Source organism: Podarcis pityusensis (assembly GCF_964106645.2).
Source record: "Podarcis pityusensis genome assembly, chromosome: 1".
In the NCBI taxonomy this organism is placed as follows: domain Eukaryota; kingdom Metazoa; phylum Chordata; class Lepidosauria; order Squamata; family Lacertidae; genus Podarcis; species Podarcis pityusensis.
In genome coordinates this window covers 121,354,569-121,377,902 of record NC_138028.1, presented here as the reverse complement: position 1 = coordinate 121,377,902, position 23,334 = coordinate 121,354,569, and the positions used below count along the sequence as shown (strand labels likewise).

General features: G+C 41.2%; 1 protein-coding gene across 2 annotated transcripts in view; it reads right to left on the bottom strand.

Annotated features, from left to right (window-relative positions):
• Window positions 1-23,334, bottom strand: part of COL3A1 (collagen type III alpha 1 chain) — a 93,874-nt gene that overhangs the window by 31,014 nt on the left and 39,526 nt on the right. Inside the window, exons 5-18 of one of the 2 annotated variants that reach the window (XM_081023358.1) lie at window positions 22,018-22,080; window positions 18,559-18,621; window positions 17,485-17,538; window positions 15,713-15,766; window positions 14,773-14,826; window positions 12,944-12,997; window positions 11,874-11,927; window positions 9,957-10,001; window positions 8,187-8,240; window positions 6,758-6,802; window positions 4,629-4,682; window positions 2,838-2,936; window positions 509-553; window positions 299-397 (exon numbers count right to left, since the gene is read on the bottom strand). In XM_081023358.1, the coding sequence (XP_080879484.1) occupies window positions 299-397; window positions 509-553; window positions 2,838-2,936; window positions 4,629-4,682; window positions 6,758-6,802; window positions 8,187-8,240; window positions 9,957-10,001; window positions 11,874-11,927; window positions 12,944-12,997; window positions 14,773-14,826; window positions 15,713-15,766; window positions 17,485-17,538; window positions 18,559-18,621; window positions 22,018-22,080 (837 nt within the window). Of the gene's footprint in view, window positions 1-298; window positions 398-508; window positions 554-2,837; window positions 2,937-4,628; window positions 4,683-6,757; window positions 6,803-8,186; window positions 8,241-9,956; window positions 10,002-11,873; window positions 11,928-12,943; window positions 12,998-14,772; window positions 14,827-15,712; window positions 15,767-17,484; window positions 17,539-17,866; window positions 18,197-18,558; window positions 18,622-22,017; window positions 22,081-23,334 lie in introns of those variants that run through there. The other variant, XM_081023359.1, reaches the window with a different exon arrangement.

Here is a 23,334-nt window from a genome sequence, read left to right as displayed (position 1 = left end):
GAAGAGCTGCTCTGCCTGAGAATGCATTCCCCAACCCTCTGATTCAGGTTATTCCCGGGCATATATTGATAATAACAGCAAAATGTCGGAGATAAGATGTAATAGTTTTCAGGAGGAAACATGGAAAGTTGGAAGCTCAAAAGATAACCCTCCCCAATTAGGTTCAAATCATATGCTTGTGCCTATAAGTACTGTATATATTGCAGGTGTTGTTTTCCCAATATCTATAGGATTGCAGATGTTGTTTTCCTGAATCCAATTTTCATGCAAACTTGACAAAGATGAGCTGGCGACTTACAGCTGGACCTCTTTGTCCAGGGATTCCATTGGTACCCGGGGGGCCAGGAGGACCACGACCTCCACTCAGTCCAGGAGCACCAGCCATGCCAGCAGGACCCTGTGGGGAAAGAAAATGTGCTCAAATTTACAAATTCCCATGTGATATTGAATAAAATGGCAGCTTAGACCACAGGCACAGCCAATGTGGTATGACAGAAGGATTACTTACTGGGGGACCTTTTGCACCAGGACTTCCATCTCTACCTCCAGGACCCTAGAGAGAATAGGTAATAATGTTTAGAAATGAGTGCATGGGGAAAGCCGCGGAAATCAGATATAAAATTTACTGCTTGCTATGCTCTAAAAGAAAATTATATGAAATGTCGTATAGATGGTACTTAGCACCTAACAGATTATCTAAAATGTATAAGAAGGTTCCTAATAATAACTGGAAGTGTAAACAGGTAGATGGTTTTTTTTACATATATTTGTGGTGGATTTGCAAGAAAGCGAGGGTATTTCGGGAAATGATACATGATAAGATAAAAAGCGTAAAATGAGTCTATTGAAAAAGCCCAAAGCGTTTCTGTTAGGGATTATAGGGGCAGAAATCCCACCGAAAATGTGAAAAGTTGTTTATGTATGTAACAACAGCAGCTAGGATTCTATATGTGCAGAAATGGAAGGAAGAAGAAGTTCCAACTGAAGAAGAATGGATAAGTAAGATAATGGACTATGCAGAACTGGCAAAATTAACAGCAAAATCAAGAGATTCTAATGATGAGGGTTTTATGGAAGAATGGATGCCTTTTTCGGACTATTTAAAGAAATTTTATAGTATGACGAACTCGCGAGAAGGATTTCAGCTATGAGTAACAGAAGTAATTAGATTATAATATTGTGGTTATAACTTGATAGATAGAAGATAGGGTGAAGCAGACAACAACTGCATGGAAAACGAGGTTGGAAGCTGACAAAAATATGATATGAAACTATACTATGAAGCAGCATGCCTATGTTGGTTAAAGGAATGGATAAAACTAGAAAATAAGGAATTATTGGATCTTGAAGGTTTTGATAACAGATTTGGATGGCATGCATACTTATGGTGTGACAAGAAGAAAATTCATAAAGGTTTTGGGAACCACATCTTCAGGAATTCGTTAATAGAAATATGGGACAGGCACAAAAATCTATTGGAACCAAGAGTTCCACACTGGCTATCTCCGTTGGAGGTTATGAGTGTAAAGAAAATTAATATGAGAGGTAAATGGATTACGTATGGTGAAATGGTAATTAAAGAAGGAGGAAAATGGAAATTAAAACCATATGAACAAGTTAAAGATCATGTATATGATTGGTTGCATTATCTCCAGGTTAATGAAATGTTTAAAAAAGATATAAAAGAAAGTGGTTATGTAGAAAAAGATTCAAAATTTCAAACAGATATACTAAATAATGAATGTAAAATTTTGTCCAAAATGTATAAGATATTGTTGGAATGGTATACGAAAGATGAAGAGGTTAAATCGGTAATGATACAATGGGCCAAAGACTTTGGGTATAATATTCAATTTGATGATTGGGAAAAACTGTGGAAAGAAAATTTAAAATTTACTGCATGTACGGCGTTGAAGGAAAATGTTATGAAAATATTTTATAGATGGTACATTACACCGGTAAAACTAGCAAAAATGTATAAGACATGTAATAAGTGTTGGAAATGTAAAGAAAACGAAGGAACGTTTTATCATATGTGGTGGGAATGTAAGAAAGTGAAACGTTTATGGGAAGCGATAGACAATGAATTGAAAAAGATGCCAAAATATACTTTTGTAAAGAAACCAGAAGCTTTTCTTTTAGGGATTATAGGAAAGGAAATAAGAAGAAAGGATTGTAAACTTTTTCAGTATGCATTTACAGCAGCAAGAATTTTACTGGCCCAGAAATGGAAACAAGAGGAAATATCGACGGTAGAAGAATGGAGAATGAAACTGACAGATTATGCGGAATTGGATAAACTAACTGGGAAAATTAGATACGTGCGAGACCAAAGGTTCATTGAAGACTGGGGAAAGTTTGTAGAATATCTGAAAAGTGTATGTGATGTGCAAACAACGCTAGTGGGGTTTCAAGAAGCACTGTAAAAATTGAGATGTATTGTTAAAAAGAAATAGAAGGGGGAGGGAAGACAAATGGCAATACAAATGAAGGGAATGCGTATTGAAGAGATAAATATGGATGATTGCCAGAGAAGCTGAAGGAAGTCCAAAAAGAGATAATTTGTTAAAATTTGGATAAAATTGTATAATTGTGTTGGAAAATTAATAAAAATTTATTGGGGAAAAAAGGAAGCTGACAAAAATAAGAGAAAAGACAAAACTGTGTTTTGATTGTATAATTTTAAAATGTTGAAACTTAATAAAATAGAATTGAAAAAAGAGAATAGGTAATAATGTTGACATTCACGGAAGCAGCTTTTAAAATGTCTCTATGAAACAGATTTTGCTAGGTGAGTAAAACAATGTATGGGTGTATAAAGGACATATGATACTTACAGCAGGACCAGGACCACCAGGCTGTCCTTGAGGACCAGGTTCTCCTCTTGCTCCAGGAGACCCACTAGAGCCAGGGGGGCCAACAGGACCAGTTTCACCCTGAATAGAAGAGAGCAAGCAATTGGTTTTAACAAACAAAATTCAGTAGCTTGATGATTTCATCCTAATTTGCCAAACTTTTTTAGGCATTACTAACATAGGCCATCACAAAACATCCATATATAAAATTTTAAAATATATACAGTTATAAACAGCCGTGTAAAATATGTAATAATGAGGATTTTCACTGGAGTTTCTTCTGGTGGTTTCATTAAGTGGAAGATCACATCACACGAGGGACATGGCAATCAGGCACCATCAACGGTGTCTCTGAAAATTTTTACACATCACTTGGGAAGACAGGCGAACTAATGCCAGTGTACTGGAAGAAGCAAAGATCACCAATGTTGAAGCAATGATTCTTCAACATCAACTTTGTTGGACTGGTCATGTTGTGCGGATGCCTGATGATCATCTTCCAAAGCAGCTACTCTATTCTTAACTTAAAAATGGAAAGCGTAATGCTGGTGGTCAACAAAAGAGGTTTAAAGACTGTCTCAAGGCAAATCTAAAAAAACACTGACAACTGGGAAACACTGGGCTTTGAAGACACTCGAACTCAGGACGCAAGGGATAAACATGCTAAGAGGAAGGCACACTTGGCAAATCCACACCGTGATCAAATCCTGCCCGGAAACCAATGTCCCCACTGTGGAAGGACGTGTGGATCCAGAATTGGCCTCCACAGTCACTTACGGACTCACAGTTAAAACCGTGTTTATAGAAAACAATCTTAGTCGGCTACGAGTAATCGCCAAAGAAGAAGAAGAAGAATTCTTCTTCAGCACAAAGTAATGTCAGCAAATATGTTTGCCATGATCTCTCAATAATTGTTGCTATTTAGAATGTGAAGGAAAGGGTGCGTGGAATTGTTTTTTGAAAAAGTTAGTGGAAACTAAGGATACATCAACACCAAACACATTCATTTTTTTTACCATTCTGCCTCTCCCCACAAAGGGATACTGAAAACCATAATCGATGAGGCACTGAAGATCCTCTTCCAGATATTTACACAATACCTTGTTATGTTTGCATCAATAGAGAAGATTTTAAATCTGGAACTTGGCAATTCAAATCCACAAGTGTTTCAATTAAAATCACACTGCATGATTTTTTTGGGGGGAATAACCACTTCACATGCTATTGGTAAAGGGTAAAGGGACCCCTGACCATTAGGTCCAGTCGCGGATGACTCTGGGGTTGCGGCGCTCATCTCGCTTTATTGCCTGAGGGAGCCAGTGTACAGCTTCCAGGTCATGTGGCCAGCATGACTGAGCCGCTTCTGGCGAACCAGAGCAGTGCACGGAAACATGATTTACCTTCCCGCCAGAGCGGTACCTATTTATTTACTTGCACTTCGTGCTTTCAAACTGCTAGGTTGGCAGGAGCAGGGACCGAGCAACGGGAGCTCACCCCATCGTGAGGATTTGAACTGCCAACCTTCTGATCAGCAAGCCCTAGGCTCTGTGGTTTAGCCCACAGCACCACCCGTGTCCCACATGCTATTAATAGATGAGAAACACCTCGTTAGTGAAAAACCCAGACCCAAGAGCTACTTTTGATAAAACTTCCTAACTTCATCTATTTGTGGATTTCAGCAAAAACGTCCTTAGGATCGCAGATGAGACATATATGAGGCATTTATTTAAAGGCAAACATATAGGATAGAAAGGGATAGGATAGGATAGATACCTTAAAACCTGGAGAACCTGGAAATCCTGAAGGTCCAGGGGGGCCTGGGGGACCCTTAGGAAAACAGCAACAACAATATTATTATTGGAAGAAAAAATGATATAGGTCATTATTATTTAAAAGTATTAGTTGCGTTACATCATATTCTTATGAGAATAGATGAAAACAATCAAGAGACTATGTGGCCCACGTATGAACAAAATCTTTCCCTTTCTGAATGTGTGACTTTGGAAGGTTGCCTTCACCATCGTGAGCTGCTACCTGTGCTTGAAGTGACACATCAAGCACAGAGCTTGAGCTCAGGTATCCAGCCTAGGGTCTCTCACAAAACCATAAGCTGCATTTGATTACTGCAAACCACAGAGGGCCTTCTCTGTGGTCACACCTAGGTTGTGGGACTCCCCACCAAGAGAGGTTCATTTTGTTCATCTCTGATGGACTTCCATCATCTTGTTCACACAAATTTTTGGCTTCCTAAACTGGTCTTTTTTAACAACAACAACAACAACAAATCCCTAGATTTTATATCTATCTCCTATGGCCTGTTCCTTACACATTTTTTTAAAATGTGGTCGACATGTTGATGTTTTGTGATTTTAAACATGTTGCAAGTAAACTTGACTATTATTTTTTTACTGAAAAAGCAGGCTATGGATATCACAACAATATATAAATAACACAGGAAGCTTGTGTTATGATCACATGAATGGTTATACACTGGTCCTTGCAATATGCCAGATATAAGTTACTTGGATTTCATAATGCTGAATATGGACAGATTTTAGCACACATTAGTCTCTTGGCTAAGTCCCAATGCATTGTGATGGAATGGAGACTTAGAGCTCATCCAAACTTGCACCTGTCCCATGCCTAGAAAGCATGAGTCTGAGCAGTTTTCCACTTGCCCCACTGCTTTCCCCTGGGAAACCAGCTCTTTAGGAATAAATCAGAGCAAAGTCAGTCTGGAGAAAACGTGATTGATGTTTGCTCTGATTCAGCAGTAAACATTGGGTTTCCCTGGGAGAAAGTGGTGCGGCAAGGGCAAATTGGATGAGTCTTTAGCTCAGCTGCTCTCATGTGGTGAGATTTTCACTTCAGCCACAGACTTCGACTCCCAATCACAGGGAAGACTCTTGTTAAAAGCAAGATGGCGTAAACCCATTTAAATTTCACTCTGTTCAGTGGACTGAGTCACGCCTAACATTGTCTGGGTTTCCTCAGCACATATGGAAACTGTGGTTTTAGATTTTGTTCATTAATCAATAACCTGAGAAGAATTTCAATCTAAATGCTATTCAGAGAGACGCGACTAGATAGATTTATTTATTTTTGTTGGATCTCTATCCGACCCTTCTGTCACTACTTCTGGAGAGTGCACAGGGGGGTGAGCTCTCAACCTTTTTTTAAAAAAGATTTTGAGATGAAACTTAGCAAGTGTTTGAATAAAACAAGAGACTACCAGGGTGTGGGATGAACGTATAGAAGCAGAAGATACCAGTGCGGATAACAAAAGGGCCAGGCATTGTTTTAATGATGCAGGTTGCCTGGCACTACTGGTTCTCTGCAACAAATGTAATATCTGAAGTACAATTCATCTGAAGTTTTACTTTGGCCGTTGCCTTCATTGAGGGAAGCCAGAAGTGCTTTATGTCTCGCTTGCAATTCAGCAGCACTTAATATAATATATGGGCTAGATGTAAAGGTAAAGGGACCCCTGACCATTAGGTCCAGTCATGGCTGACTCTGGGGTTGCGGCTCTCATCTCGCTTTATTGGCTGAGGGAGCCAATGTACAGCTTCCGGGTCATGTGGCCAGCATGACTAAGCCGCTTCTGGCAAACCAGAGCAGCGCACGGAAATGCTGTTTACCTTCCCGCCAGAGTGGTACCTATTTATCTACTTGCATTGGCGTGCTTTCGAACTGCTAGGTTGGCAGGAGCAGGAACCGAGCAACGGGAGCTCACCCCGTCGCATTGATTCGAACCGCCGACCTTCTGATCGGCAAGTCCTAGGCTCTGTAGTTTAACCCACAGCGCCAACTGCGTCCCGGGCTGTACTCTGAGTTATAAACAGGTTAGCTTTTGAATACATGCAGAGTGGCTGATAGCTACACAATGCACAGTTACTTACGGGTTGGCCAGCTGCTCCAGGAGAGCCATCATTACCACGACCGCCCTGCAAATGGAATTAAATACATTAGGAACAAACAAAATCTGACACGGAACAATATCAATATGTTTCCCTCTTTTAAACAAACATTTGTTTCTAAGGAAAGAAAGAAAACTCCATGTGTAAATTCCTCTCATTGCAAACACTGAACTTGCTCCTCACCAGAAACCTTGGAGCTTCAGGAATTTTATGTGCACATTGGAGCTCTTGGTTATGAATCTGGAACTGATGGGTTTGGGAGGGGAGAAACAAGGGGACAAAATCTTCAAGAAAGGCAGTTTTAAAAATGCCTTTTAAATAATGGCTGCCAAGCCCACAAAGTAAACAAACTATAGCATGTGTTAATCCTGGTATAAAGTAATGTGACCCCTGACCATTAGGTCCAGTTGTGGACAACTCTGGGGTTGTGGCGCTCATCTCGCTTTATTGGCCGAGGGAGCCGGCGTACAGCATGGCCAGCATGACTAAGCCGCTTCTGGCGAACCAGAGCAGCGCACAGAAATGCCGTTTACCTTCCCGCCGGAGTGGTACCTATTTATCTATTTGCACTTTGATGTGCTTTCGAACTGCTAGGTGGGCAGGAGCAGGGACCGAGCAACAGGAGTCACCCCATTGTGGGGATTCGAGCCGCCAACCTTCTGATCGGCAAGCCCTAGGCTCAGTGGTTTAACCCACAGCGCCACCCGCGTCCCTCAATCCTGGTATAGGGGGAGAATAATTTGATTCTTACTACGGGCACTTGGGATATACTTGGAAAATAAAAACACAGAATTTGGGTGCATCAGTGCCAAAGGAGCGGAGGATATATAAATAGTTCACCATTCTTGACAGTCAGTAGCCAGGCCTCCAACAAGGCATGGAGGATGCAATCCTATCTAGGATTGCTGCTATAATGATGATGATGATGATGATGATGATGATGATGATGATGATAATGATAATGATAATAATAATAATGCATGTTGTTTTTCATACACCTATTGATTTTAAAATGTCACCAATAAGCATATTAACAACAATCACCGACAAATCTCTGCACAGAACATGTAGAGATTCACTGTATATTCAGAGGCTTGTCTGCACACCTTCCCCATTTTAGCCCCCAATCCCAATATTTTTCTTGAGCTTCTGCAATCCTTGGGGTTTCTTCTCAGCCTGCTGAAACCTCCCTCTTCTGCATGGATGGTACTTTTGTAACATACGGACCCTTTCTCCAAACACACTCATGCTATACTTTGTCGTCTCCTTTTGTACACAAGAAAACCAGAGGCAACATGAGAAAATTCTGGGTCTGCATGCTACCTTCCAGGATTCTTGAGACCTACTGAAGATGCCTTGCCTGAAGGACTAAAAATAGCAATCAATGTGAAGTTTTGGTTCAGTAACTTACAGCACTTCCTGGAGCTCCCGGTCTTCCTCTCTCGCCAGGCTGACCTCTTGGACCCTAATGAATATATATGACATTCAGTGAAGGAATGGAAATCAAACACATTTTGTTTAAAATTATTCATCACTGACTGGATAGCTGGAAAACCTTTATGAGAGAAACACCACCAATGACTCTTTAAGATTTTGGTCTCATAGTAAGACTATTTTGATCATGTATATTGGGATTCACTGCCTATAGGAGCTGGGGTGGCTTGGAGGAGGCAGTGTCTATTTAGGAGGACACCATCTCCACACTCCAATCCTTCCACCATTTTATAAAATAAATAAAAGATAAGTGACCCCTGGACGGTTAAGTCTAGTCAAAGGCAACTATGGGGTTGTGGCACTCATCTTGCTTTGAGGACAATGGAGCCGGCGTTTGTCCACAGACAGCTTTCCGGGTCATGTGGCCAGCATGACTAAACTGCTTCTGGCACAATGGGACACCGTGATGGAAACCAGAGCGCATGGAAATGCCGTTTAGCTTCCTGCCGCAGCAGTACCTATTTATCTATTTATGCTGGTGTGCTTTCAAACTGATAGGTTGGCAGAAGCTGGGACAGAGCAAAGGGAGCTCACCCTGTCACACGGATTCAAACCGCCGACCTTCTGATCATCAGGCCCAAGAGGCTCAGGGGTTTAGACCACAGTGCCACCCGCATCATTTTATAGACAGTACCTACCAACTCTATGTATACTTAGCTGCTAAGGGATAGTTGAGTTTGTGTAGTAGGAAGCCCTTTTTTGGACAACAGAAATGGATAACAGCATGGAATCTCTTCTCAAAAGGGAACAGATGCACAATCGACTAGCTGGTGGCAACATATATTAAAGGTAAAGGGACCCCTGACCATTAGGTCCAGGCGTGACCGACTCTGGGGTTGCGGCGCTCATCTCGCTTTATTGGCCGAGGGAGCCAGCGTACAGCTTCCGGGTCATGTAGCCAGCATGACTAAGCTGCTTCTGGTGAATCAGAGCAGCACGCGGAAACGCTGTTTACCTTCCCGCTGGAGCGGTACCTATTTATCTACTTGCACTTTGATGTGCTTTCGAACTGCTAGGTTGGCAGGAGCAGGGACCAAGCAACAGGAGCTCACCCCATTGCGGGGGTTCGAACCGCGACCTTCTGATCAGCAAGTCCTAGGCTCTGTGGTTTAACCCACAGCGCCACCCTCGTCCCGGTAACATATATTACTGGTTGTTAAACAGCTCCACAGCTCATTTCTGCAGGCTATTCAAAAGGTAAGTGCTTACCTTTGAAACCCTATACAGCTTGAGATGGGAATGATACTTGAAGGAACACCCTGTGTCCATTATAGCCTGTCATAAACTGATATCACAATCACCAGAGGTGCTCTATTTGATACCTCCACCTTTTGAAGTGAGGCAGGTGACTTTCTCAGCTGTGGAATTCCATTTACAGAATCTTTTCCCGTTTACGGCATCTACTATGCTATCTTTTTGAGCCAGAGGAAAACAAAACTGTTTTAATTTTCCAGGTTTTTAACTGTTCCTATGTGATTATTTTATATCTATTACACTTGTTTTATTTACATTTTTAATAATAATAAAGGTCATCTTAATGTTTTGCCTTGGTTTTCCTGTGTGTGCTGCCCTGGAAGTATTTATAGCAAAGGGAACAAGGCATATAAATTTAATCCAATAGCTGAATGTTCTATCAAGTATTCATTTTGAGACTTCCTACTCAATTGTTTTGAAATAAACAAATTACCATTGGTCCGGGGGATCCATTTTCTCCAGGAAGACCGTTCTCACCCTATTTAATAAAGAAAACACTGGATAAATATACAGCATATATTGTTTCACATTTTATCTGGTGTGTTTTGAAAACTGTTTTTTCTTTTTTTGTGAATCGTTAAATATTTTTCCCTGATCCAGCAAGGTGAATAAGTTCATGGAAGCAGGCTTTTATATGAGGATCACTTTTTGGATCAGACCCTCATATGTAAAATAAAAATAAAAATGCAATACATAGGTCAAATCTGCCTGCACTATCTTGGGCTATACATGCAGTGATCCTGGCTGGATTGGGCCATAGGGGAGATTGATCATTTGCATGGGAAGTAAGATCAACATCACCAAAGACAACTGGGTGAGCATGTAAAGAGGTCTTTGTGTGTTGTAGAGTTCCTGCTGGGCTTTGCTGAACACAGGGATCTCTGGAATTAAAACCTCGTGTGAAACGGTAAATATTTTCCTATTCTTCTTAAATTAATTGTGTGAAGGGGTTGCATAAGTAGACAAATACTATGGTGCAATAATACACAGCTTTACTCGGCCTCAGAATGAAGTAAGCGCCACTGATTTTGGCGTGGCTTGCTTTTAGGTAGGGATGGTAGAACCTGTCAGTCTCAAGTTTTTTCTCAGTTTCTCATTTTTCCATTCTTAAGTTCAAATTCACACATTTTTGCATCAGTTTGAGAAATATATATGCATAAAATGTAGTCTTTGTGAAAATTTGTAGGCACATTTCTCACAATATACAAACCATTTTAACTGTAGTTTTGCCTAATATACACATTTTTGGCAATCAATTTCCCCATCATGTAAGGCATTTTTGTATGTGATTTTTATTAATGGAATGCATTAATTAACAGAATGCACACTTTCCTACAACATAGACATAGAATCATAGAATCACAGAATCATAGAGTTGGAATAGACCACAAGGCCCATCGAGTCCAACCCCCTGCCAAGCAGAAAACACCATCAGAGCACTCCTGACATATGGTTGTCAAGCCTATGCTTAAAGACCTCCAAAGAAGGAGACTCCACCACACTCCTTGGCAGCAAATTCCACTGTCGAACAGCTCTTACTGTCAGGAAGTTCTTCCTAATGTTTATGTGGAATCTTCTTTCTTGTAGTTTGGATCCATTGCTCCATGTCCGCTTCTCTGGAGCAGCAGAAAACAACCTTTCTCCCTCCTCTATGTGACATCCTTTTATATATTTGAACATGGCTATCATATCACCCCTTAACCTCCTCTTCTCCAGGCTAAACATGCCCAGCTCCCTTAGCCGTTCCTCATAAGGCATCGTTTCCAGGCCTTTGACCATTTTGGTTGCCCTCCTCTGGACACGTTCCAGTTTGTCAGTGTCCTTCTTGAACTGTGGTGCCCAGAACTGGACACAGTACTCCAGGTGAGGTCTGACCAAAGGTATACATTTTGTATACCTTTTATGCCAGAGAAGTGCAAAATTCAGAGAGCTCCAAAGGACAGCCGTATATATTATGTCTTGTGAACCAAACTGAATTTGTCACCCATCCCTACTATCAGGTAAGGGTATATAAGATTGCTGCCCTAAACTCTATTCAGGCACTCCTAATTCTATTCACGGAACTGGTGTGGGGCTGTGCTTGCCACTCTCACCCCAACTTTGCATTTGGCAGAACCCACTTACAGTCCCCCCTGTGTTTGGGAAACCTTATTGTGCAAGCAGAGGAGGCTAGACAAATGTTTAGCTAAATGCACTTAAAAATCCCATATTCAGGGTTATCCACTCTTTCAACCAAACCAAGCATGCAGCCTCATAATACAGCTTAATGGCCCCTTCAGGCATACATTTAAAACAATCCCTAATTTGGTAGAAGCGGTTCTGTACAGTATATAGAATAAACATATTTTACCTTCAGACCAGGAGCACCTGCATCACCTTTGGCACCGTCTCTTCCATCAAATCCCTTTGTGAAAGGAAATAAATACATTAGCACATCTCCTTGGAAAATGCCATTCTCCCCGCCCCCCATTTTGATAAACAACAGAGTTTGCTCTGTTCATTTTCCCCTGCACCCAGTGCTTTTTTTTCTGGGGGAGACGCAGGGGTATGCATACCACTAAACATTTTTTGAATCTTTGTACTTTTGTCCATTTACTGTATTTATTTTCCCCGATTTGAACTATAAAATGGTGAGTTTCTTGAGTCAAAATGAGAGTACTCCTAAACATTTTTTGGGGGAAGAAAAGCACTGCCTACATCTGAGTAGAGACGCACAAATAGAAATCATTTACCTTAACTATGGTCAAAGAAACTTCAGGGAGGAGGGGGTTAAGAATTTCACAGAATTTCTATTTATTTATTCTACAGGGGGAGGAAACATTATCTAACAGTTTCTCAAGTGGAAGCAACAGCAGTAGTGTTGCCAGTCTGACCACCATTTTGGATTCTCCAATCATGGTAGGGAAACAGCATTGTGGGAGGGAAATAGCAGCCGCCAAATTAAAATAATATAGAACAACAACAAAAGGAGAATCTTCAGGGGAAATTCTGAAAATCTCTTCTTAATGCCAGAGAAAAAGTAACCCCAGGAATGCAAACTCCAAGGAAATGGGCCTGCATATCTCCAAAGCCAATTTATATAGAAAAAAGAATTCTCCATTGAAATTGCCTGAACACAGCAGTGCTAATGAAAAATTGTACTCATCTGAGAATATTTCCACTTTTCACTGACTCTGCCAGTGAATACTTGCTAACACAACCGGACCCCAAGCCAACAAAAGCTAATTGCAGTTACCTTGTCCTAACTGGTTGAATTGGGGCCCTGATCTTTGGGGCTTCAGCGAGTTTAGCTTAGAAAAGTGTTTGAGTGAACAAACATCTCATTGGCTTGAGTAAGATTCTGCAATATACAAGAACTGGGAGAATTACCGCTCATTGATATGCCTTCTACCATGCATTGGCTGAAGTTAAAATACTTACTCGGTGACCTTTCATTCCAGGCATGCCAGGCATGCCAGGGGGACCTTTGTGACCCTAAATGGAAATGAGAGGTAGTAGAAAAAGAATCCATGAAGGCGCATGTAAAATGGAGATCATTTTATACAAATATTCACTGAAAGAGTTTTTATTGCATTCTCAGTTCAATGGCTCCCCAGTTGTTTCTGAACTACAATTCCCATCAGCCCCAGCAAGCAAAGGATGATGGGAGTTGTTATTTAGCAACATCTGGAGGGCCAAAGGTTTCCCAAATGTGACTTAGGGTGATACCCAAATAAGTCATACTCAGAGTATATCCACCGATTTCACTGGGTTTGCTCTAAGCATGGCTAATTCTGGGTATCACTCAGATTGAAACAAACAAACAAAAAGACAGACAGACAGACAGACAGACGAACAAATCTCTGAGCACATTGTTATTTGAAGTTCCCATACTCTGTAGAAGTGAAAGCCTGAGTAAGACTTGAAACCAATAGTTTTGACACATACTAAGTTGCTTCAAAAGTTATGGATGTGCCTGTCTCACACCAGTCAGCACTGGTCAACTCCCAAGACTGCAATGAGCGTTTCCCAACCATCAAGTGGAGAGCACTATTCCAACAGCAAGGGCTGATTGGAATATGACCTGATCCTCACCCTACTGCTATGCCACCCCTACTTACCTGCTGTATAACCATTAGCTAACTGCTTGATTTCAACCGTCACATGTGGTCTCATGTGTCTTATTCACACAGCTTCCAAGAGCCACATTTCTGCAACTGCTACACAACATGATACTGTGGGAATACTCTCCAAATTGGGAAGTGGGTTTTTCCTTTCCCCCCATCAGGACAATCCTGAAATGCATGGCTTCCAGCAGACAGTTCAAACAACCCCACAAAGCACTGAACTAATGTGTGGGGCAGTTTCAGGGTTGTATGGGCTTAGTCTTGTCACTGCTGGCAGGCAGTGTGGTTACGTACCCTGCTACCTGCATATCTGGCCAGTGTTTGGATGTACCTGATGTGCCTAGTTACATGTACATGTAAAGAGCTCCTCCATGCAAGGGAGATCCTGAGCAGCTTGATGTGTTTGTGTGACAGGATGCTGTCAGCAACTCCTGGCTACTTTCCCAGGAAAGTATAAAGACAAGAGAAGGTTCCTTACTGTCCTTTTTTAGTCAATATTTACAGAGAGAGGCTATAGAACCCAGTCTCTTAGATAATGGCGCTGTCCCGAGTGAATCTGCACCCCCCCGTCTCTCCTACTTCCTCATTCGTCATCATCATCACCTCCTCTATGGATGCCCTCTGTCTTTGAGCTCTTTGCTCTCCAACTTTTAAGGTTCACCAGGTTCTGGGAGATGAGGGGTCTAGAATGCATTCTAAAGACACTGTGTCATCCAGCTGCTGTTCTGGTCCTGCCTCCTCCTTTCCCATTATTTCCCAACTTTTCCTCTCATCTGCCTCTGAGCTGTGACCTCCTGCAACCCCCTGTTGTAAATCTAAACTGTCTTCCTCTCCTTCCTCCCTGGAAAGGTCAGGATGGGGAGGCAGTCTCCACCACTCCTCCTCTGCCCAGTTCCTGACATTGGGTAATTTCAAGAGAAGAGCCCCTTCACAGCCTCACTCAACATGCACTCAACATGGATGTTGCGTATGTCAGTGGCCGGAACACGACTACTTTCAAAAGCATGATGGCACATATCAGAACTGCCCTAATGATAAACACCACTTCAACACTGTCCTCAGCCATATTCAGATTGGACCACATTTCCAGAACCACCCATATTTATACTCAAAACCAAGAAAATATTTTTTTTCCTTCCTTACAGGAGTACCAGGTAATCCACGTTCGCCGGTTCTGCCAGGTCTTCCAGATTCTCCCTAAAGAGAGATAATAATAATAATAATAATAATAATAATAATAATAATAATAATTCATTGTCTTGCTATAATGTCTCAGTAAATTCTTAAGAGTTCAAAAGAAGGACCAGACCTACAACAGAAAAATCACTCTTGTGAACAGCATTCCTTTATGAGAAGAACAATAATGTCTTGTTGACTTTAATTGATCTATTCTCACAACTCATTGTGCATATAATGAACACCCTGTGCAGGTCTTCCAATGTGTACTAAGGTGTGTATATGATGGAAGGGCAGCCTGATACAACCCTCTGGCTTTGATCTCAACAAGCAGGCCTGGCCATAGCTGTCAACTTTTCCCTTTTCTTGCGAGGAATCCTATTTGGAATAAGGGAATTTCCCTTTAAAAAAGGGAAACATTGACAGCTATGGGCCTGGCTCACCTATGAGGCATAGTGAGGCAATTGCCTTATGGTGGCCAGCTCTAGACAGCTGGGTGGGGTGGCAGATTCGGCTTCTGTGGAGCACACTGCCTGCCATTTGCTGCTCTTGTCAGCTGTCACTGCCTCCTCCTCTGCTGTGTGTCCATCTACCCTTGTGTGCTCCCCATCCCTGCAACCCACATGACAAAATGTGCTCGTCTGTCCTTGTCAACAAGCATGGTTGGACATGAGGAACCAGGGACTTAGGCTAGTGGATGGCAAATCAGCATTCATAGCGTTTGAAGTCTCTTTCATCGATCTTTGAGCAAAACAGGAAATGGGGGGACACCTTGTGTCAAGAGAAGTACTTTTCTACCTGTACAATCCACCTTTGGATTCAAACCAACGGTTTAGAAGAAAATGACTCTCCTTAGATAGCCTTATGTAATATTATAAGCTTAAGGTTAACTATGAACTTAACTTACATCTTTTCCGGCAGGGCCAGGAGGACCCATATTTCCAGGTGGACCAGCAGGACCCTGAAAAACAGAAACAATATATGGTGGTCTACAGAAATGATAGCCAGTGGAAATCAGATTATGTAGGTTCTGAGAGAAAGAGAACTCTGCAATCAACAGAGAATACCTAGTCCCTGTTTCGTTCAAGCAGGTGATGTCGGAATCCAAACTGATTTCCCCTACTTTTCTGCAACTGTTTACAACCTTCCACGAAGTGGAATAGTAAGATGGAGTCTGTAGTCATTATGGCTATTGAGAAACTGGTTTCCAAAATATAGTGGCTGTGAATCTATCCACAATGGATTTGTACGGTGATGTCAATTAAATGGCACCTGTTGTTTGTTAATTTCATGGCTGAATATTTGTTATTGTCCCTCCCACCACATGGTGAAATCTAGGATTTCAGAAGTCTTGCAAAACATTATGCAGGACATTGTTTTATTAATCTATATTCTCAGGCTTTAGCTAGAGAAATTCACTTTTGTGAGTCCAATTAGCATGAACATGATTCTCAGAGAATGTTGCCTGGTCATGGTTTTGTAGTTCAGTTTATCTGAAAAATATTAACTCAGGTGACAATTTGTCCCTTTAATGCTTTTTAAAGTAAATGCTTTAAAAAGTAAAAATAAATAAATATTGTATTGATTTTTTTGAACATTGACTTGATATTACCTTTAAAAATATGTTCCCAAAAAGACTATATGTCCCTGAGCACAGCTGGAGCTTTCAAAGTAAGTTCTCCTTGTGTAAGAACAAGCACGAAGAAGGTTCCCAGCCCGCTCACAGGTGCTTATAATATCAGCGGTATTATCAGTTGGTAACTGCCTTCAATTTTAACCAGAAGATTGCCACTTGTCCAGTTTTAATTTTAATTTGTTTGAATTAATTGTGGGATGTATCTTAATTTATTGATTGCTTGTTTTTATGCATTGTGTTACTTGTATGATATTAGCCACTCTGAGCCTGGCTTTGGCCGGGGAGGGCAGGATATTATTATTATTATTATTATTAATAATAATAATAATAATAAACATTTATTTGGCACTTTTGCCTCAGCAGATTAAGGGTGCAATCCTATTACCTCTTTCCAACATCTGAGACAAAATTCTTAGCATTGGAGAGTGACATCAGAGCCTCCTTTTCTGATCCTCTGGCAGAGCTCTGATGTCCATATGGCCAAAAATAAAATAAAAATGGGGTCATATCAGAGGCATTCTAGGTGTGTCCCTGCGAGAGGCTTGGATCTGAAGGATCCAAAGCTGTCATGTTCCCATGACACATCCACAAACCAGGGACAAATTTAGTCACATGGTTGACTAAATCTCTTCCTCCATTTTCTTTCCTATGGTTTCCAATGGGTAGCGAAGCATTTTTGAGAAAGAAAAATGCTCAAAGCCTCAAAAAATGGATAGAAGCATTCCGGATGCTTCTCTGCTCTCACTTTCACCTTCCAATCAGAGAGTAGGATAAGGCGGTATTCTCCCCAATGCTTTACGATTGCACCAGTTCAAGATACAAGGTTCTTTTCAAATGTGCCTGCGAGCCTCAGGTAAGCGTTTCCACAGTTCCACAAAATTTGCATTACTTGTGTTCTTCCAAATATTGTAGAAAACTGTCCAATAATAATGACTCCTGCTAATGAATGCTGGAAGTATTTAATCTACAATTCCACACAATACGATCATTTACCAAAATTAAGTTGTGAGACCAATTAATTAACAGTGTACACTGATACTTACCGGAGCACCAGCTTGCCCAGGTTCACCAGGAGGGCCTTGGTATCCGTGGGGTCCCTGTTAGGCAAGACAAATGGCACACCTTAGGAATCATGGATTGAGTCGGCTCATTAAATGTTGCAATCACAAATTCCAAATTTCTGAGACATCAAGAGGGAGTCGAGGAGAATTAATTCCTTCGACACCATCAAAGAGATTCCATTGTGGAGCATGCAATAATTTGTGCTGTCTGCATATTTTAAAATTTTAAAAATGGCTCAGTTTGGACACAACGCTAAAACCATAGTTTAATTCTGCGAGAGAGAGCCTCAGTTCTCCCTCCACTCTTCCCTTTTGGTATGCAACGGAAGAGATAATGACAATCCACTTTTGCTAACAGACTAACCAGAGTTCCTTGTCATGCTCAAACTTGGAGAATTCTGGTTAATTCAAAAAATGATGGATTGATCCTGGCTTGTTTAAACGAACCAGAATCCTTGGAGACTGGATGAAATAGGGAACTCATTTGTGGAACTGGGTGCTTCCAATCTTCCTCTCTGGAGCTGGGGATGGATCAGGGAGAGGAAAGCAGGCCAACTTGAGACTCCTTTATATAGCACTGAAGTATGGTTTAGCTCAGCACCCACACTGCAGGGCCCCCACGCAACCTCTGAGGTCTTGAAAGGCCTTGGACAGCACCTCCGAGGCCTTGGAGATGCTTTCTGAGACCTCCAAACCTAACTTCTGGTACCACCAGAAGTCAGGTTCTGAGGGCAGGGGCCGTGCATGATGTCATAATGTGACATTGTGACATCATGCATACTGGGCACCCATAACTTAGCTTCATGTCTGAAAGGGCTCCGTGTGAAATATGGTGGTACAACTAGCTGGATACCTCCTTTGGCATTTCCCTCAGAGGTTTTCAGAAGTTGAAATGTCATAACTGACCCCAGCCCAAAATAGTGACAGTCTGGAAGCATGCTAAATCGAAATGGTGCATCTTCTAGGTAATGGTTGGTTTGGCCCTTATTCATGAAACGTGATCCTATTTCTCAGTGAGAAAAGATATTAGATTAGAGACGCATTACTTGTACTTACAGGTGGACCAGGCTGACCAACAGGACCAGGGAGGCCAGGTGAGCCAGGAGCTCCAGGTGCACCCTGCAAACAACATTGTAAAAACAATACCATCAGACACAGTGAATTTAGAATATAGCCATGAGACAGAGTGTAGAGACCAAATGCAAGCTGAAACAAAAGGGCTCATCAGTATTATTGGAAAAGATGAAGCAAAAGGCAGAGTGTGCTTTAGCTAGGCAATTTTGAACCCATCTCAATCCACATCTATTCCATTGGCAACAGAATTGGAGCTTTGGTGAGAAACAGCTCCACTGAGAGTAAGGGAAAATGTAGCATAATCATACAGCGAGCCCTTTGCCTATGATGAGAAACAATCTCACTGCTAGTGGTTTTGAATTGCAAGTGCTAATACTAAAATTATAGTCAAATTTTTATGTAGTATTTGATGACTTTCTTGTTGGTTTATTCTGCACGTTCTCTATCTAATCTCCACACGCTAAAAATAAGAAGTTTAGTTATCTGATACGGAGTCACACAATCGATCCATTTCAGTCTTGTGTACAGTACATGGACCACCAGTGTTTTCCAAGGCTTTAGACAGGGATCTCTCTCTCAGCCCTACCTAGAGATACCAGGAATTAAACGTGGGATCTTCTTCATGCGAGGCAAATGCTCTACCACTGATCTGCAACCTTTTCCCACATATCTACAACACACACACACACACACACACACACACACACACTTCACACACATAAAAGGCTCAAAGGTTTGATGGAAAATGAACAAATTTGTATAGTGGATGCTTGATAATTAGGCAAAAAGCCACATTTTGTCATCCATATCCAGTTATGCTTTTATTTGTCTGTTTAAAAGGTGTTCTGAGCTTTTGTAATTTCTGTGGGGAAGGACAATGCTCTCCCCACACACTGAGTCCATAAGTCAAAGCACACATAATATATTCCTGAGCACTGGAAATATATCCTGTGACTTACAGCACAGATAAAATATATTTCACAAAGCAGGGAATAATTATTATTTTTTGCCACTTAATTATAGCCCGCTGTGATAGCAGCACAGGAATCCCATTGCAAGAACTGCAACTTAGATGACATGCTCCGTGTGACAAGAAGTGAATGACATGAATGGCAAAGTAATATATTCCATAATGCAGCTAATGTATCCAAGGATTTGCACCAGTTAATATATTTGGCAGCCGAATGCTTCACTTATAAGGCATTCTTACTCATTACTGCTGATTTGTATGTGGTAAATCTTAATTTACAAATAGGCACAGTGTAAGTAAACAAAGTAGTGAAGAAAAGTGCAGTCTGATGCACAAGTCAATTATTCCATTGCAATCATCACATATCAAGAGCTGAATCTGTACCAAGATTGTTAGGAGGAACTTAGCCGAGATCTTTAAAGCTAAATCTAAAATTGCCTGATTTATTCAATAGTGGTTATCTAGTCTTTTATATATTGTATGTGTTTGGATTATCAATGTATTTGGATGACTTTCTTTGAGTTTACTGTTTTCACTTATGCCAATAAAGGCTAGTTGCAAGTTACAAGTTACAAGCTAAATCTGAAAGTATTCTCAAGCTGGCACAGATACAGATTTATGTAGATGTGCTTGCTTTGTGTCTACCAAAATAACAGGGAATTCCCCCGTTCTTGATGATTTCAGTTTGGAGATCTCTTTGCATAGAGCCTCATGACACTTGATCATCATACGGCCAATCACCTGTGTGCTTCTTTTCTTATTGGCTGGCACTGTTTGCCCATCATGAAAAGGCTCCATTGTAGCTGGCATGTAAGAATTTCTTGTGACTGCTGTGCCAGACACAGTCATACCAAGTTCTTCCAGATGTAGGTGATTCAATGGAGAAACAAGCTCTCTTTAGGTAAAGGGCCAAGGACTGGCTGTGCATCAATGTTCCAAGAGTCGCAAAAAAATAAGAACAAATAAATGCTGCACACAAAACGAAGTTTGGCACCGTCTAGTGATCTGTGTCTATTGAAGCTCTAGCCATACCCACACGACAAAAGTCAAACAGAAAGCTCACAAGCAATGTAGCAACCAAGAACATTAAATGGTCAGGTATTTCTTTCCCCCCTCTGGTTCAGCGCATCTCAGATGTGGAAGCCAAGCAGCAGAATGAAAATGACACAAACTGTGAGAGAAATATGGTAAACAACTGGAAATGGATGAATGGGTTAGAGGATGGATGGATGGATGGATGGATGGATGGATGGATGGATGGATTAATGAACAAACAAACTGAAAGGAAGAAAAAACCTGCGAGGAACAGAAGGTGAATGAATATAGTGATTAATGAGCATATTAATAAATGGACAAAGTAGGAAAGATGTAGGAAATAACCAGGATTCTTATCTCCTTTGTAGACCACTTGTGTAGACAGCTTTCTTAATAATCCAGTGCATGGAATACAGCCCTTGTAACAGAATATACAGAATACAAACCTGATTGCAACAGGGCCAGTCCTGCCATGTAGTGTTGTGAGACCACATGCTTCAGGTGGCATCATGAATGGTGCTGGTAGTAGATGAAGGCAGGATGCAAGCTGGACCTGATATTTTTATGGGGAGCATCATTTGGGATCTGGTTCATGCAGGAAAATATCTTGGGCTAGCCCTGCATTCCTAAATTTGCAATGTTCTTCTAAACATGTGCTCCATTCAAGAAAATAAGGACGGACAATTGTAGGTGGCTATTGCCTATTCAAGGGGAAATGAACTGCTTGCATAATTCACATAGAAAGTGGGAGCTACAAGAATGCCTCTTTCATGATACAGTTTTACTGAGGAAATTTCATGTAGGTTTGATTACATCAAAATAATTCTTGGACACCGCCCCCCCAGCAAAAAATAAAGCACATATACGATGCTGAATAAGTATTTAAAAATCCTTATGGACTGATCTGGGCAGCTATAGATAAGGGGGGAATGCAATAAAAGTCTGCTTATGCGAAAAGAGCTATAAACAATGCTTTGATCCATTATCAGTTGAAATTTCCATGTGGAAATAGAGAATGAGACACAATGAATGGTCTGAAATGTTGTTACTAATGGAGAAAATGACAAAAATGACTGGAAGGGAGAAATTTGTGGAGCAGGTAATGGGGAAAAAACTTAAATGAAAGTAGGGAAATATAGGAGTAAAAGAAAAGGGGAAAAAGGAAGAAGCTGAACATGGAAGCAAGGAAGTAAAAAAATCAAAGGGGAGGGGAATGAAGAAGAAATAATGGTAAGGTAGAGATGTCAAGGAAAAGTCTGAAAAAGTTGATCAAAATCTTTTAAAGAATTGCTCAAATCCAGATCCAGAGTAATGTGACCTGCTTTAAAACTTCTTACGTTCCTAAGCAGTAATAGTATATGTTCAATACAATCTGTACAAGGGGGGAAAAACCAGTAATTTCAATAAAAAGATGAGAGACAGTGTTATTGTCTTACAAGTTGGCCGTATCCTCCTCCACCAGACTTGGTATAATCGCCTTCATACTGAGGAGAAAAGTTCTGTAATTAAAAAAAGAAATCGAAAAAGATGTAGCCATTACACATAAAACAGGAGGACAGCATACACAATTGCAATGACATACAAAACCAGCACATGTAAGCATGTAATGAGGAGCTGACAGCTGTCCACAGATCCACTGGCAATACTGTATATTTGAAATGAAGAGGTGTCCCACTCAAAGTCCATAGGACATATCTTCATGATTGGTCAGTCAAGATAGGGTTATAATTTCCTTTAGCGTGGATAATGCTGTTGCTCTCAATTACAGTGGCAGGGTTGACCAAAATGTAGCTTGGGAGCAAATGAATCTGTCTCCTGAACCGCTAAAGGTCAGCCTTCCAGGAGGCTGAAGATAAAGTTCTTGTCCATTTTCACAACCCTTTTCTCCGCGCAGTGTTATCGTCGCCATCATTCTCAGTATTGCACCTTAAGCTGGGAAAGAGGCAGTTTGGGAGAAGGAACAGGTAAAGAAAGAACATTGTAAGGGCCTCACATGGATCCATGAGTCCATGGAACACACGTTGCTTTATCAGAGAGAAAGGAGATATATGCAAACCATAGCCCAAAGCTTGCGTGGGAGATATTGCGAGCAGTAGCTGTAGCAAGGAGAACTGACAGAAGGGGCAGGCAGGAAAAGGAAATACCACTGTGATCAGCTGTAGAAGGCCAAGAAAGTGAAAAGTATCCACACCAAGAAGCCAAACCAAGGCTGCACAAACAAATACAAATTTGCACAAACAAACAAACGTACAACCGAAAAACATAACAGCACAGTGATGGACAGCTTACTCATGCAGTTCCTTCTAGGGCCAATACACAACAGCAGGCATGGGGAGGTTTTCCCGGAGCTCTGACTCCTGGCTGGAGGCATCATACAAGTTTCTGGAAGGAGGTCTACTGAACACTTCAGCAGCGAGCATTCAATGCAGCAAGGATCAGGGCTTGCTAGAGGGGGGACTTGCATACACTTGTGGATTTGTGGACTCTGTTTTAATACTTCATAACACTTCATAATAACCATGCAAAGTTATAGGCTCATTTAATGGACTGAATAGCTCAGTTGGTTAGAGTGTGGTGCTGATAATGCCAAGGTTGCAGGTTTGATCCCCGCATGGATGTCTGTTTCCAGAAATGTCCTTCTTTTGACTTAAGTTTCTCACTTTCCCCAACATTCCTGGAGAACGGCAAGTTTATCGGACCAATTCTTTAACGAAAGGTTTCTTTTTGGCATTGCGAGAAGTGCACCACGTGGT